Source organism: Pyrus communis, chromosome 7 (genome assembly GCF_963583255.1).
Source record: "Pyrus communis chromosome 7, drPyrComm1.1, whole genome shotgun sequence".
Lineage (NCBI taxonomy): Eukaryota > Viridiplantae > Streptophyta > Magnoliopsida > Rosales > Rosaceae > Pyrus > Pyrus communis.
Genome location: NC_084809.1, coordinates 28,346,455 through 28,363,028, shown reverse-complemented (window position 1 = coordinate 28,363,028; position 16,574 = coordinate 28,346,455). Strand labels below are relative to the sequence as shown.

The 16,574-nt window shown below is 36.5% G+C and overlaps 2 protein-coding genes across 2 annotated transcripts; one reads left to right on the top strand and one right to left on the bottom strand.

The window, feature by feature from the left end:
• Nucleotides 1-4,478: 4,478 nt before the first annotated feature.
• Nucleotides 4,479-7,851, top strand: LOC137739975 (probable protein phosphatase 2C 49). Its single transcript, XM_068479745.1, has 4 exons — nucleotides 4,479-4,869; nucleotides 5,936-6,133; nucleotides 6,225-6,460; nucleotides 6,779-7,851. Exons 1-4 carry the CDS (start codon nucleotides 4,678-4,680, stop codon nucleotides 7,347-7,349), a joined length of 1,197 nt encoding a protein of 398 aa, XP_068335846.1. The 5' UTR covers nucleotides 4,479-4,677; the 3' UTR covers nucleotides 7,350-7,851.
• A 150-nt stretch (nucleotides 7,852-8,001) lies between these two features.
• On the bottom strand, nucleotides 8,002-11,083 carry LOC137739976 (uncharacterized). Its single transcript, XM_068479746.1, has 7 exons — nucleotides 10,738-11,083; nucleotides 10,155-10,254; nucleotides 9,733-9,828; nucleotides 9,553-9,605; nucleotides 8,867-8,915; nucleotides 8,484-8,531; nucleotides 8,002-8,314 (listed from the first exon to the last, which is right to left on the bottom strand). The coding sequence occupies exons 1-7, from the start codon at nucleotides 10,965-10,967 to the stop codon at nucleotides 8,222-8,224; spliced, it is 669 nt and encodes a 222-aa protein (XP_068335847.1). The 5' UTR covers nucleotides 10,968-11,083; the 3' UTR covers nucleotides 8,002-8,221.
• Nucleotides 11,084-16,574: the final 5,491 nt, after the last annotated feature.

The window sequence follows — 16,574 nt, the reverse complement described above, 5'->3', positions numbered from 1 at the left end:
AGGTTCTCTGTCAACTTGAGCAAAGGGCAGGTGGTTGATGCTGAAATTTGGGACTATATTTCGGATTGAAACTTGTAGTTCACAAGCAAGATTATGTGTGGAGATGGATACTGGTCTAATGGTTAATTTAATTGATAATATGACTGATATCAGCTTGCATTCTCTTGCAACCATCATTGATTAATGTAGACTACTTATAACATGCATAGCTGAATGTGAGCTAGTACATGACTTCTGAGAGAATAATATGGTGGCAGATGGCGTTGCCAAGTGAAGCTATAATATGGATCTTGAGTACCATTATTTTAAGAATCCTTCTGATTGGATTGGATTTGAACTCAATTATTTGATGATATGATGGGACTTCCTAAACTTGAACTATTTGCGATAACTTTGAGCTGGTTTTTGGGATGATCCACCTCCTTATGTTAAAAAAAAAAAAAAAAAAAAAAAAGCCTTATTTAAAGTCGAAATTTTCCAAATGCAAAGAGTCCTTCATTTAAAGGAGCAAAACAATTTTACCATGCACATTTCGTCTAGATAAAATTTCGAGCCCAACTACAAACCTGGTTTAATATCGTAGGAAATAAGTTGAAAAGGTATGAGAAAGCATGCTCACAACAACAGACTTAATCAAAGTAACACAACCAACCATTGAGAAAAAATGACCTTGCCATTGAGACATTCGAGAACATATTTTATTTACTAAAGCTTGAAAATATTCCCTCTTAGGTTTGACTTTAAGTATAGGAACCCTCGAATAAATAAAAGAAAGCTCATCGGTATAAGAGCACGACGCATGGATGCAGATTCCCAACATAAAAACGGAACTTAGCCTTACTAATAAGTTGGCCATAATTTACACCATATTCTTCAGTAAAATGCATAAGAGGTATGCGCATGTCACCTCTGCAGAAAAACCATAACGTCATCTACATAGAGAATATGAGAAAGAGCAGTTACTCCATGAGGGGAAGAAATCAGTTTGAGCTTCCTAAAATTTACAGATCCACAAGGCCTCGACTAAGAACCTCTTCAGGAAGGCAAAAAATAAAAGGGGATAGAGGGTCCCCTTGGCGAACACCCACACTACATTAAAAAAAATAACCGGAGAACCATTGAATAAAATAGACAATAGAGCAGGAGTAAGGATTGCACGAATCCACTAAACAAACGTGACATGAAAACCAAAAGCTGTAAGCACTAGATCAAGAAATTTCTAGTTGAGAGTATCAAAAGTTTTAACAACATCAAACTTAATAATGATATTACCCCCAAACACTTATTGTCTAATAAATTAACACTCTGAAGGGGCAACAAAATACAATCTGAAATATGCCTGCCATTGGGAAACGTATATTGATTCGGCAAAATAGTTCAACCTATCACATGAGCAAGTCTATGTAACATCCCACATTATTCAGGGGAGTGGATCCTATAAGCCTTATATGTATATTTCCATATCTACCTAGCACGAAGTCTTTTGGGACCTCACTGGTTTCGGGTTCCATCAGAACTCCGAAGTTAAGTAAGAAAGGGGCCAGAGCATTCCTATGATGGATGACCCATTAGTAAGTTCTACTCGCGTGAGTTCCTAAAAACAAAACCGTGGTAATAGATTTTTTAGTTGAGAGACCATAAATGCACGTTTTGATGAGTCAAGGGACTAATGATAATGTATTTTTAGTTGATGAATTATTATTCCAATTGAGTTAAAGTTAAGAGGTCAGTGCTACAATTTACTCTTACTTCAATTATTAAGTTAATAAGGTTAGTGTCGTCGTAAGGACCTAAACAAGAGGGCTTTTTTTAATCTCCCCCTACATTCTCGTTCATTTCTTCCTACCCTCCGCTCTTTATCCACGATCCACCTTCCCATTCCTTCATATTCCTCCCTTCTCTCTATGGAGGGAACAAAAAAAAAAAAAAAAAAAAAAAAAAACTAGAACTAAAAAGTAAATTCATAGTTATCAAATGATCCCATAAAATTTCAATATTATACATAAAATATGTTTGGAAAAACGTAATGAGTTTAAAGACGTTTTTCTTCAATTGCACATTGAACTAATGAATGGTCAATAGCCCGTTTGATTTTTTCGGAATTAATTTTTGGTTTTTACTTATTGTGTGGTTGATAGAAGAGAAATACATGGAAGTTAAGAGGGATGAACATAGTGGATAGAGAAGAAATGTTACGTTAGATAACTATTTCGGTTTTAGTTTTTTTTTATTTTTTAATTTTTTTTATTTTTTAAATTGAAATCTTGTTTGATAACTAGTTTCAGTTTTCTTTGATTTTTCACTTTTTAATTTTTCAGTTTTTAAAAAGAGTGAAAACTAAAAGCTAAAAATTAAAAACGAAATGGTTATCAAACAACTCATAATTTAAGTTGTTTTTCACTTTTAAGATATTATTTTCATTAATTTGTGCTTATTTATTCTCCTCTTTCCAATTCTCCTTATTCATCCCTTATTTCTCTTGTATACTTCTCTCATATCTTAAGCCAAGAAAAAAATAAATTGTCAACTAAAATTGAAATAGTTATCAAACATATCTTAAATTGTGTTCAACCCATATTAGAGACACTAACAAACTATGAATGTGTTGCTTAATGCTTACATTAATCAAGTGATTGTTTGTAATTGAGGCAAACCAGCCATAAACCATAAAAATAAAGACATAATTGTAGTGAAAGTTTTAGGTTCTTGGTGGTCCACACACCATGAAGTTACTGGTTGTATCTAGAACCAATAACCCTAACATAGGAGGAGCATTAATTTGCGCTTGAGACATTAAAAAGTCAATCATCATCTTTCATATGTGATTAGTGTGGCTTGACCAGTCGGATTACCGAACCCACTTCCACTTTAGCATTTTAGCTAAGATTTAATAATTAATTTTATGGCATAAGTTAAGATACACACATCTAGTACTAATAAAGGAAGATCATTGGCATTTGGGCGGAGCCACTTGTAAAACGTCTAACTGATGTTCTTCTGAGAAAATTTTTAGTATGACCGTCACACAAGATGATACATTACGTATCGTTATATAAATAGTGAGATATATATGTTAAAAAGTTAATAACTTAAAAATAAAATTTTCCACTATTTACATAAAAACACATGATGTATCACCTGTGTTTCCGTCACAACTAAAAACTTCTTTGCTCTTCGCAACCCCAATAATTGGACACCTAGTACGGGGCGTGATCCTAACCAGGATAAGAATAACGAGGTACAATAATTACAGCCACTGAATGCCAGAATCCAGAAACAATAAATTCTGGTGATTGCTATGCCACCTGGCAATCATGCATGCAAAGATCTTTAACTGCCAACGATTTTATTTGGGAAGAGTGACTCGTATTTTAAAATTTTTATTTTACATTTGTATTTTTTAAATATAAAAAATTGAAAGTATATAATAAGATATTTAAAATATTAATAATAATTCATTTTTACTTTGCCGGGTCAATAATTGTGTACAAGGATCGACCGAAACAACAAGAACAGTAAACACGTTGGTGTTGGAGGTTGTATGGAAGAAGAGAATACTAAAGTGATTCTATAAAAATAAATATCCTATAATATTAATACGAAAATTAATATTAAACAGTAAAATAATAAAGGATTTATATAAAAATCACATTTCGAAATAATCTTTTTAGTATTTTGTATGGAAGAAAGTTTTGTTGAGACGATACAATGGGCGTGTTTTGCATCACACCGTCCAAGCATCTCGACGCGGAACCTACCCATCGTTCGAACGCGTTTGACGAGTTAGATGAAAACATTCGACGACAGCCTGCTAAATGTATGCCGTTAACTCTAACATTTCCGTCCCATCAAGCACCCGCAACGTCAGCACACATAGTATTGTAATGTGTGCACGCTGACATTTGCTTGTTCAAAGTTCCAACACGGCAATAGCAACTTATTTCCTAAATTACCCTCTTCTCAAGTATAAATTGCATGGAACATTATCGTCGCTCACTGTTTTAATTTAAAGATGTATTGTCTCCCCATGTAACAAGTATTAGTGGATCAAAACGTTACACTAAATAAAAAATTGGATGTAATTTTATAACTAACGGGTTAATTAAATTGAGTTCAAATAATGAGATGGATATTGAAAGGATTGCAATTTTTTTTTTTTTTTTTTAGTTTGAACTCTTTTCGAAGACTGATCTGAATCGTTAGAGCTAAATTAGTTGTTTAGTTTTTTTTTTTTTCCTTCTTTCGTGTTAAAAAAAAAAAAAAACTGCTTATTATCTGCATAGCATTGGGAAAACTGAAAAGTCAACTCGGCAAGCAACAGCTTATTCGTGCTGGAGTCCAGAGAGGGAATGAAGGGCATTTGAGTAATATCGAGGAAACATCCCAAAGGTCACGCGGTAACCGGTTTCGCCAAATCACCCGACCATATATATACCGGTTCAGCCACAACTCCCCCGATTTTTGCTGATTCAGCGAAAGAAAAGGAAAAACGAACCGAAAGTGCGAAAAAATTTTCCAGAAACCGCGGGAAAAAAAAAAAAAAGTCATCGGATTCTCTTCCTCCTCGTCTCCGTCGTCTCCGTCGTTGGTTGTCGAAGTTTTGTTCGAGTTTAACAACGTTGTGGGATCGTGATATTTTCTGGGGGTGTTTGTTTGCGTGGCATGATTTGATAGAAAATGGTGGCAGAAGCTAAGGTTGTGTGTCAGCAGAGCGTGCCGGTGCTGGATGTTCAGTACTTTACCAAAAATGTTCACGAAGTTGAAGATGTAGTTGCAGTTACCCAATCGATTTCGTCGCCCAAGAGTTTTGGCCGGAATCTTTCTTCGGAACCGGTCTCCGCCGCCGCTCTCTTTAGCTCGCAAGCCGTCGTGAGTTTTCTGAACCTCAAGTTCCCTGCTTTTGGACTATTTAATCTTTTGGTTGTTAAACTCCATGTGGGTTTGTTTGTTTTTACTTTTTAGGTGATCATGCATCTGGGTTTTGAAATTTGATGATTTGGGATCTGACTTTTCGAAATTGGGTTTTTTGCTTACTGAGAAATTCTGCTATCACATATGAGAAATTAGGATTGTATTGTGTTCAACTGTTCTAAAAATCCCAACTAGAACTACCGTCCCGATTAATGCTTAGGTTTTTGAAAATTAAAGAAGAACGCTTTGACCTAGACCCCTAGATCGCCTAGGGACCCATCCAGACATGTTAGGAACCCGCTGGGCACCCGTCTAGACACGCTAGGCATCCGTCAATTAGACGAAAAATAGATAACTTTTATTTTGTATTTTATTTTTCTTAATAAATTGTAAGAAACTTGTTGAATGCTTAAATGAACACACATTATAAGCTTATTTCCCATGTTTTTATTGTGTTCCAATACATTATAGTATATATGTCATTCTATTTGGTAGTTTATGATGAAATTATATATATTTTAAGTATAAATGATACTTATTTACACAAAATATAATAGATTTACTTAAATCTACCTAGCCGCTTAGGCGTTAGGCTCCAGCCCGTTGCCTGATTAGTGCCTAACGTGTTTTAGAATCTTTCATCAAAACATTGGTTGAGTTTTGATGTAGATGAAATTGTAGTCAATTTCTAGTCTAATAAGGCGGGACTTTTGGTAACCTTGATGTGATGATATTATCACTGCTTTAAGTATATTTGTGAGCATAGAACTATCAGATCGTTGTCAAACTTATCCGTTATGAATTGCCTAGTAAATTGAAAATATGACCTGTATAAAATTAAGTTTGCAAAAGCTCGGGAGGTTGTTGTGGTTTAGTACGTTCTCTTCATATATGTCGTATGCCTTGGAACTTCAGCAGGGTAAATTGTTGCTCATTAACAACTATGCTTGCAAGCAGGATTAGTAGTTTTTTTGTTTCAATTGAAATATTGGCGTTTAATTTCTCTGTCATTACTCCTTTTCAGGATGCTAAGCCTGTGGACAAAATTCCAGATTTGGTTCCTGCCTCGGCCGACCAGCAATTCTTCCCCAAGCTGCGTTCTGGTAGCTTTGCTGACATTGGACCCCGTAGATACATGGAAGATGAACATATTCTAATAGATGATCTATCTTCACACTTGGGACCACTCTTTAGTTTTCCTAAGCCAAATGCATTTTATGGGGTAATATATCGCTTTGGACTTGTAATTGCAATGGCGTTGAATTTGGTTGATTCTTTGTTTGGAGCTTACTGTGGTTGAAAATGTCATATAGGTATTTGATGGACATGGAGGACCTGAAGCAGCTGCTTATGTCCGGAAAAATGTGCTCAGACTCTTTTTTGAAGATGCCAATTTTCCCCGAACTTCTGACGTTGATGAAATTTTCTCAGAGAAGCTTGAGAACTCCCTCCGCAAGGCATTTCATGTGGTTGACCTTGCTTTGGCTGATGACTGCAGTGTAAGCAGTTCTTCGGGGACAACAGCATTAACTGCTATGATATTTGGAAGGTATACTTCTGCTTAAAATCTTTTTCTACTCTTTCCACTGAAAAAAAGGACCTGGTTTCCTTGTCGTAACTAGACTTCACTTCCAAAATTTACCATTGACTAGTATTTTCTTCTATCCACAAAATTATGTGGCAATGTTTGACCCTTTCGAAACTAGTAGGTCTTGTATGATTGGTCAACCTGTTGCATTGATTTAAGCTATCCCGAGTGAGAGATTTATCTTAGTTGTTATAGACCTTGTTAGTGTTGGCATTTGTCTCTCTCTGTCTCTGTCCATGCTATATTTTTTAGTCTCTCATTGTAATTGACCTTCTCCAGGCTTTTAATGGTGGCCAATGCTGGGGACTGCCGAGCAGTACTCTGTCGGAAAGGAGAAGCCATTGATATGTCTCAAGACCACAGGCCAATATATCCCTCAGAAAGGAGGCGGATAGAAGAATTAGGTGGATATGTTGATGATGGGTATCTGAACGGTGTCTTATCAGTTACCCGAGCATTAGGCGACTGGGACATGAAGTTTCCTCGTGGATCTTCTTCACCCCTAATCGCCGAGCCCGAGTTCCGGCAGGTGGTTTTAACAGAGGATGACGAGTTTCTAATTATAGGGTGTGATGGGATTTGGGATGTGATGTCTAGTCAGCATGCTGTTAGCCTTGTTCGCCGCGGGCTGAGGCGTCATGACGACCCCGAGCAGTGTGCCAGGGACCTTGTCATGGAGGCTCTTCGCCTCAACACGTTTGATAACCTCACGGTGATCGTTGTATGCTTCTCCCCCCTTGAGCACCGGGATCTATCGCCACAGCGAGAACGGAGATTAAAGTGCTGCAGCCTCTCTGCTGAGGCCCTTTGTAGCTTGAGGGCCTTGTTGGACAGTAGTGCCAGTAGCTGATTGTACATGCAGTTTTTCAGTAAGGGTCTTCCTCGTAAGCGACCATACATTGTTTCGGCTGCTTCAGTCGCGAGATAAAAAAGCAGCTAGCAGTTTTGTAGGTGTTTGGATTACTCGTGTATACCTCGGTGAATTCAGGATTGATGTACATACATAAGAAAGGGGGTGTGGATCGGATGGCGTAGTGTTGTAAAAAGATGCATGTTGTTGATACATTCTTTCTTTTAGTTAGTCCAGTGTGATTGTATTGTCCATCCGCTGTAGCCCTTTTCTAATCCGGTCATGTGTATTTATGTATATTAGTGGGATCTTCATTTTCATTTTTCTTTCTTTCTTTCTCGAGTGTGCTTTTTCCTTTTGGCACTTGGCTATCAACATATAATGCATAAGTTATTCACAGCATTTGACAGACGCTTGTCTGGACCAGTCAGTAGTATTGGAAATTGACAGTCATGATTGAATTGGGAAATGCGACGAATCCCTGGTTGAATTTAGAAAATGCGAAGAATCCCTGATTGAATTGAGAAAATGCGACGAATCCCTGACGATGCTGTGTAAATTGATTGAGATCACAAAACATTCTTAATATTAGGAGTGGCGCAAGAACACTGTGTGTGCGCGTGTGTGTGTGTGTGTGTGTGTGTGAGAGAGAGAGAGAGAGAGCAGGAGTATTTCATTGGTTAACAATTCAAGCAAAAAGTTGAGGTTATATGAATAATTTCTTCATTCTTTGCCTTTGGGAAGAAGTAACTTACAAGAGGGAAAAGCCAGCCTCAGAGAAGCTGGTCGTTGGACCCAAATGGTATAAATATCAAACAATGCTTCAGTGGAAAAATCACGCGGTAAGATGAAGTGGTTACTCGTTTAAAATATCAAACGGGTGAGTCTGTTTTGTAGGTTCTTGCAAATGTCGCAAACCTTTCCAAGCCACGTCCAAGTAAATTTTCAAGAAATGGTTGAAGCGCCTGGAGGATTCACATCAGAAATCAAAGTAATGATGGATTACTACACCCCCACCGTAAAGTAAACAACATTGCAATTGAAAAACATCTCTACATTTTTTGACTGACTTGGATCTGGATAGGGTCTCCGGACTGGAGAATGTATAATAAAGCACAGAGTTAGAATACTTACTGATGCCACTGGAGACAGAATTGGTGGAACTTCATATGACACCGTTAGCTGCAATTGAAAATTGATAAGAGCAATATGAGCAATACAATGTGAAAAATGACAAGCAAAAATGGCTGTTGCCTAGATATGGGAAACCTGGAACAGGAAATCCTGTCAACAGGAATTATTTTGCATTTTACCAATCCAATCAAGATGCGTTTATGCTGTTCAATTGATGGCCAAGGAATGACGAAAAGTTGTAAAATAATCAAATTGACGACGACTGATCACCCCTCGCGAGGCACCAATTGGATGTCTTGATCATACCAAGTGAATAAAGATGTATAACACTACGAAATAAGAATTGCTAAAAATTGAAGTTCAATATATGACAGGAACCTCACTTCTACGAAGCATGATGAAGGACCTTTTGGATAGAACCTAACTGCACCTCTGCAGATACAAAAAGTAAAACAGTTTATCAAGATTACAGTATCAATATAAAGCAAAGGAAAGCGTCTGCTTGATTTGCATACAACATACAATCACTAGTTAAACATTATATTTGTGCATGTTGTAGGTTTGTAACCTCAATGGCATGAGCATCATTTTGTTTGTGATACACTACAGAGTGGCTTCCAGACAATTCAAAACAAGATATATTGAACATTTTTCACTGTTTTCTCAATTACTCATTTGCATCCTATGAAATGCAGCTTCCACTTAAGATGACGAAAGACTAAGATCCCGTCCTTTAGTTGTGCTGGGGATTGAACCGCTAAGCTTCTAGTTTTCTATGTACCAATGCAGAAACTGCATATATGACTAAAATTTTATGGGTACTTGTTTTTATTTGTCGAGTTATCATATTTTCCATGGTAAATCTTAAACAATGACTAACATATAAGCTCTAGGATGACAGTGTACAAGTACCGCTGTTAGACAAATCCCGGTAACTGTAAGTAAGTGCTTGAAATACACTCTTGTCAAATGCTTCATTTAAAGTAAAGACGACAAGAACCACACTTATAGTTTGGGCAAAAACGCTACTAAAGTACACAGCTTCTGCTAAAATATCTCGTCTTCTGACCTGTTAGGAAGACCTTCTAGAGATCTCCAGTGGATTTTCTGATTTGGTGTAGGCTGCATGAAGTTTTTGCAGAGAGTGAGAAAGGGGTTATTGTAAGGACACATCATTGAACTCAGCTCTTACAGTAGATGAAGGAATTATGGAAGGAAAAACAGATTTTAAGTAAAACGTAAATCTTACCTGCATATTCCGAGCAAGCCATGAGAATTCAATATTACGGCCAAAAGCCTTATACTTCAGTGACCATCGTGATAGGTCAGGCTGGTCTTCCAATATCTGTTTTTATATACCATATCAAATATCAATCTTTCAAAATGTGACGAAAACAAATCAAGTATCAATCTTTGAAAAATGAAAAAACTGAATCTGTAATCGGCCAACTTGAAATCATATCCGCTGCAACATTTTACTCTCGACTCTTGAGGAATCAGATCAGAGCAAATCAATTATTCCCTCACAATTAGCGAACTTTAACAACAAAATGTAGGCTGGGAAAGTATTGATACAAGTGATTATATCTCAATTCTCGAGTAGGCACTGACAAGAAAAATCAAATTTGCTTTGAATATTATCTAAAGAGTAGTAGGAGAGTAGTTTAGCACCTTCACGGTTGAAATAAAAGGCATCCAACGGGGAATCGCCTCACGATCAGAGTAACAATCATATGCAACGGAAATAGGCACATCAATTTCCATCTTTACTCTGCATTTGATCACATTGTCTAGTAATCAGTAGCAGTAAATAAGGCTTTGATCACAAGCATGCTACACCTCACTCCAAGAACTAGTTCACATTCTTTATGGTTTTGCATTGTACTATAAAACTATTCTGAAAAAAATATTAAGCATCGTAGGAATTCCCAAACATAAGAAACAGTTTCACTGTTTCATTACATATTGAATCAATAACTATTTGCTAATGGAGCAACGGCTTGTAACTCAGTTGGTTAAGAGCACTTAACCCGAGCCCCGATCCACGATCCTAGGTTCGATTCGCCCCTCCCCACTATTGCTTGTACAAATAAAAAAACAAATAACAATTTGCTAATGTATAATCTGCCTAAGTAACCAAAACATAATTCCACATAGTAATCCATGTTACCAATCGAACTACTTTCTGATAGCCATAATACTCAAATTGGCCAGCAAGAAAATAAATAAATAAATGAAAAATTTGGGAAGTTACGTGCAGTCCTGCCATTGCATAACGACGGGGGATGTACTTCTGAATCCAGTGAGGACGGAGCTCCGCCTGAAAGACCCACATGGGATCTTGGAGGAGAAGTCGCCGAGAGAAGACGGCGGCGGTGGTCTGAGAGAAGAGCTTCTCCAAATGGGTATGTGGGTGAGACTGCCGGGACAGTTCGGGCCGGAAATGTAGACTGATGCTACAGCAGTTGCAGAAGCACAAGACATGGTCAAACAAACAAAAGAATTAACGTTTTTTTGGTAGAAAAATTATAAAGGCAGAAAACACGGCGAAACCGAAAACCAACTAACGAGTTACTCGAGTCAACTCAGAAGACTGAAGACCACAAAATCATGATGACAGAGCCACCTCACCTGTCCGAGTTGTCCACCTCTCTTCTCTCAGGTGGTTGTTGCCACGGGACTCCAATTAGATGTGGGCCTGATTCAATCCAGCGAAAGGCCCGGGTCGAACACTTTGCTGCAACCCAACAGCATCTAAGGCCCCTTAGCCAGTGGTAATTTTTGCGTTGATAAGTTGATGGTACAAATTAAACAAATTATTCACTTTCGAGCAGTTCCATAACTATTTCGTTTTTAATTTTAAAATTTCTTTTCACCTTTTATATATATATTTTTATTTTTATAACTATAAACTGAAACTTTGATGATAACTACTTTATTATTCATTAAAATTGTTATCAAACGAACCCCTAATAAGTGAATGTTTTCTTCTTTTGTATTCAAATGCTGATCTTGGTTGTTTCAAGTAAATCTACGATTAACAATATTGATTGAGCTTAATTGCCTCTGATTCAACGAATTCTCGGTTTCTTTTTCTACTTTCAATATCCCTATGATTTCTTCTACAACATTTTTTTGACTAAATACTTTGGTTTTTTTTACTTTTAGCTGTGGTGTTTTGACTTTACTCGACATCATATAATTCAATTAGAGTTGTATATGGATTCATATGGGTTGTTTATTTGCAACCCGCATATTTACATCAACCTCGCGTATTCCATGTTCATCCTTAAAAAATAAGAAGTAGAGGAAGACACATCGCTCAAAAGAAGCCGAGGAAAGTCAAATAAAAAAAAATTCCTCCCATTTTCTATTCAATTTTCAAATCAATAGCCTACATAATTCCTCATTTTTCCATACAAAGACAACCTCTCTCACAGTGGCATATATCATTTCCCAAAGGATATGCCATTTATTTAAGACCCCCAAGGATGTATTGTGTTTGACAATAAAACTGATCAAGGGCTTCTCAACGATAAACGACAATGACAGTGTGGCCAATCATACAATTGTTAATTGTTGTCGGAATATCTACTAAACGAAAATTTGCTCCATCTTCTATTCAATCTTTATGTGGGTTTTAGAAAATAAGTTTCTTTTAAAAATCTTATGGAGACTATATAGTCATTTCATATTTATGTACAGAAAATTGTTATTAGCATTAAAAAATTCTTATTTTGTACTTCAAACTATTTTTATTTAAAAAAAAAAAAAAAAAAACTCTTATAAGGAGCGCAAAATGAAAATTTTAAAGTGAAGTTTATAAGGAGTGAATGACAATAGTGTATTCTTGTAAATCTTGTTTTGAATTATTTAATTTAAAATGAGCTTAAAATTTTGAACTTTAAGCTTAAGGTAAACTTTATGATGATAGATGAATAAATGTTTGTATCATATATGATCAACCTCAAAGTTACCGAGTATCGGCCACCTGTAAAGCACCATGAACCTGTTGAAGCATTTTCGCTGGGGCACCCTTACCAAAATCACACCAAAACTAACCCCAAACAGGTGGGAGGCCACGACATGTGGTAGTCACTTACTAGTTATCCCTTAACCAATAGGAGATTTCCCTCCAACTTGAAAATCAATCACGACACGACAAGTGACAACATAATATTAACCCTAGTCAATCCTACATTGACTAGCTCATCAAAGTTTCTCCAACTTCACCTCTAAAAAGAGGAAACTTCTACTCCCTTCTAAAAGTAACCATTAATTACTAATCTTTATGATATTATATATAAACATGCCCATGTGGCGTCCAAAAAATACATTACTAACTTAAGCATCGAGGCTCTTAGCCAGTACCACACATGTGTCCTTCGTACGTGCTCTCTTTAGCTTGCAAATCACTTAGTCATTCTACCCTTGACTGAAGCACTCCTGCGAAGGTCAGCTTTACTACACCGTATGTTAATTCGATTCTTGGGCACATCAACCAATAATAAATTTTTATGTATATTTAAATATGAATCGTATCATTTAGTGTGATAGGTCTTAAGTTTAAATATTAGCGAATTTAATTATTTTACTCCTTTCCAGAGTCCACTAGAAGAATAAAATGTAGTTGTAAGGTTATATGCTCAACTACCTTAACGCTTTTAAGTGATTTGAAGCATATAATCCCTTCAAGAGAATTAACTGAGATGACTATTTTTTTTATCTGCACTGAGATGGAGATTACCTTGTATGTCATGGATGGTTCCACACCCCCCCCCCCCCCCCCCCCTTTCTTCTCTCTTCCCAAAAAAAGGGGATCAGATGGTGGCATCGCCATTGTAGTTCACCCTTTATAGGGTTAGGAAGACTTATAGAGACATTTCAACCTTCTCCTAGCCATCATCGTACAATTTACCAGTGCTAGGAATCGAACTCTGGACGTGCCATATGGAATACAGACATAAAATTTATCCCCAAACACTGGGTCACCCAGTGATGATTATGTCATGGATGGCTTTGAGTCGTAACATTTTTATAAAAATATTATATTACCCCTTTCCACTAGAAGAATAAAATGCAGCTGTACGGTTGACTACGATGGTGCTTCAAGTGATTTGAAGCATCTAATCCCTTCAAGAGAAATATCTGAGATGACTATTTTTTTTATGCACTAAGATGGAGATTACCTTGTATGTCATGGATGGCTTTGAGTTGTAGCATTTTTTTTTCTTTAAATTATTATATTTTGGGTAATGTATCAATTACAAAGTAGGGTTGTAGCATTGTTGGAGGGAACCTTGGACATTTATACGTGCAAATCATATTTCATGGAAATTTCCATGAACCTCTGAGACACAGACACTGCTCTTAGTTTTGACCAAAAGTTCCAACAAAGTAACGTATCTTTTGTGGATTTACTCCACGTTCTCTTGATTCTTAATTAGATACTTGCATGCTTTTCTTTGGTAAAATTCCACTTAATCCATTACACAGTCTTTTTCTAATCAAACTTTTGACTGCGTTTTTTATTTCTGTTATTGATTTTCATTATGTAGAATAATTCCGTCATCTTTGTTTGTCTCAGCTTCTCAGGTAGTGGTTTTTGAGGTACTTAAGAATCTGTGCTGGTTCTTGTTGGCCTTTCTTCCTTCTAGTCTATATTGAGGGATCCGTTGGCAACAGAGAACAATAGTAGTCTTTTTTAAATTATATTTTCACAACCTAATAGCTAGCTCTTTTTTCCATTATAGGGAATAATAATCCTCTGTTATGCCCTCTTCTCATAAGAAGAAACATGGAAATGCACTTTTCTCATATTAAAGTGCCCGGACTGGTTAAACTGCTGGATTAAAACTAATCAGGCTATGTCACTTGTAACATATATACGAGAAGGAAGTTGTTATTGACACTTAAAATGTGTCATTATGCATTATTTTTATTAATACAAAGTTTCTATTTTAATTTATAAAGTTTAGAGCGCATAATAAATTTTTTGGATCTAAGTGAAATGCCAAATAAATATATACTGTATGTACATGAAAATCGATAAATCTCACTATAGACGCGTATATAATTTAAAATGCCTGTAATGATGCTATATGAGTTATAAAACTTGGCCTGCATTAAGAGTCAGTTTGCAAGGATTCAAAATTGTTTCTAGCATGGTTGGAAGAAATGTTTCTGGGGTATGGAAACACTTCTTATTACTTTATGTGAAAACACTTTATTTGATTCATTAATAAACACTTTCAAATGCATTTTCAAACAAAAACACTTCTCACATAATAAAAAATGCTTTCTATAAAGTGCGGTCCCCAACTAAAAAAAATTAGAGCAGTTCCATCAGAGGTGGAATTGCCCAGCACCCTGTCCAAGTGCTCCAGCCCGCAAAACAGCCTGGCACCCAGCCCAAGCCAGGCAACAGAGAGTAGGAGACAAGGGTACAGGCAGTGGGGCCCACTTGTCAGCCCACTTGTGTTTACCCGGATGAGGGCTACGTGGCCTTCCTCAGAGTCGTTGGATTTCCAACGGTAAAAAAAAAATTTTAATTTGACTTTTAAAATGGACCGTCCGATCACAGATCAATGGTCCACGTTTTTTTCACCAAAAAAAAAAAACAAAAAAAAAAAAGGCCCAACGGTTAGAATTTTGACCGTTGGCCACGTGGCAGCTCGTTGGCTGTTGGATTTGATTATTTTTCAAATCCAACGGTCGAGATTAATTACAACATTAAAATTTATTAAAAATTAATTAAAAATTGTGAAATTTTTTAAAAAAATACAGAAAAATTTAAAAAAATTAATTAATTTTTTCTATAAATACCTAACCCTCATCTTCTACCTTACACCACATTTCAATATTTTCTACACTTTCTACACTTTCTACATTTGAATATTTTGTACACTTTGAGAGAAAAAAATGACTTTGTGGAAGCTCATTGAAGATGTTACGTTGTGTGAATGTTGGGTTCACACTACTCATGACCTAATTACGGGTAATGAGATGGATAAGCGAGAAATGTGGAGTAAAATTACGAAATCGTTTTGTGATGTACATGGAAAAGATGCTAGATCTAGTCAAGGTCTTCAAAGTCGTTGGAAAAAACTCAACGCATCCTTTACTTGTTGGAAAAATGTCATCTCTCATGCTTCCGGTAATCTGCGTAGTGGGACAAGTTTAGCGGATCAGGTAACAATATTTTTATTTATTTATATGCATTCCACCCACATCAATATTTTAATTTATTTAATTTCTTATGTAGTTTTTATGTAATTTCTTATGCAATTTTTATGTAATTTCTTGTGTAATTTTTATGTAATTTATATGCATTCCACGCCCATCAATATTTTAATTTATTTATTTGTGTTACACCCGTATTTTTTAATACTATCTTATCCCACATTTTTATAGACACTACAAGCACAAGCATTCTACAATGCAAAGAACCGTAACAAATCATTCAACAAATGGGAATGGTGGCAAATTGTCAAAGATTGCCCTAGATACAAATTTGTGGCAACTGGTCCAGAAGTTGTCATGCACGGTATGGGTCTACACAGTTCGCCAGAAGCAGATATGGCCGAACAAGAAGCCAACACATTTGAAGACACGGAAGGGACGCTTGAAGAAGTGCCGCAGACCCAATCGGGTCGTCAGTCCCTCAAGCCTCAAGGTAAAAAGGCATCAAAGAAAAAAGGTAGTTCTTCCAAAAATGACTACACTAAATATATGGAGGAACTTGCTCACCAAGATGAACTGAACATGGCATGGGAAAAAGCTTGAGATGAGGAAAAAGCTACTGCTATGGTAGCAATAATAGCAGCTACTGAGGCTCGTGATGCGGCGGCTGAGAGACAAAGAGAAATAGTTAATCGAGAGAACGAGATGATTAGAGAAGCACTTCATCGAGAGAATGAGATGCTTAGAGAAGAAAGGATGGCTCAAGCAGATCGTGACACTATGAACAAGTCTCTAGTAGGACTGTCTTCGAATTCAAAATATTTTTGGACATCAGAAAAAAGAGATGTCGTGTGAAGGAGGCGTGCAAGAGATGCCAAAACAAGTCAAGGGGGTTCTAGCTACAGAAAT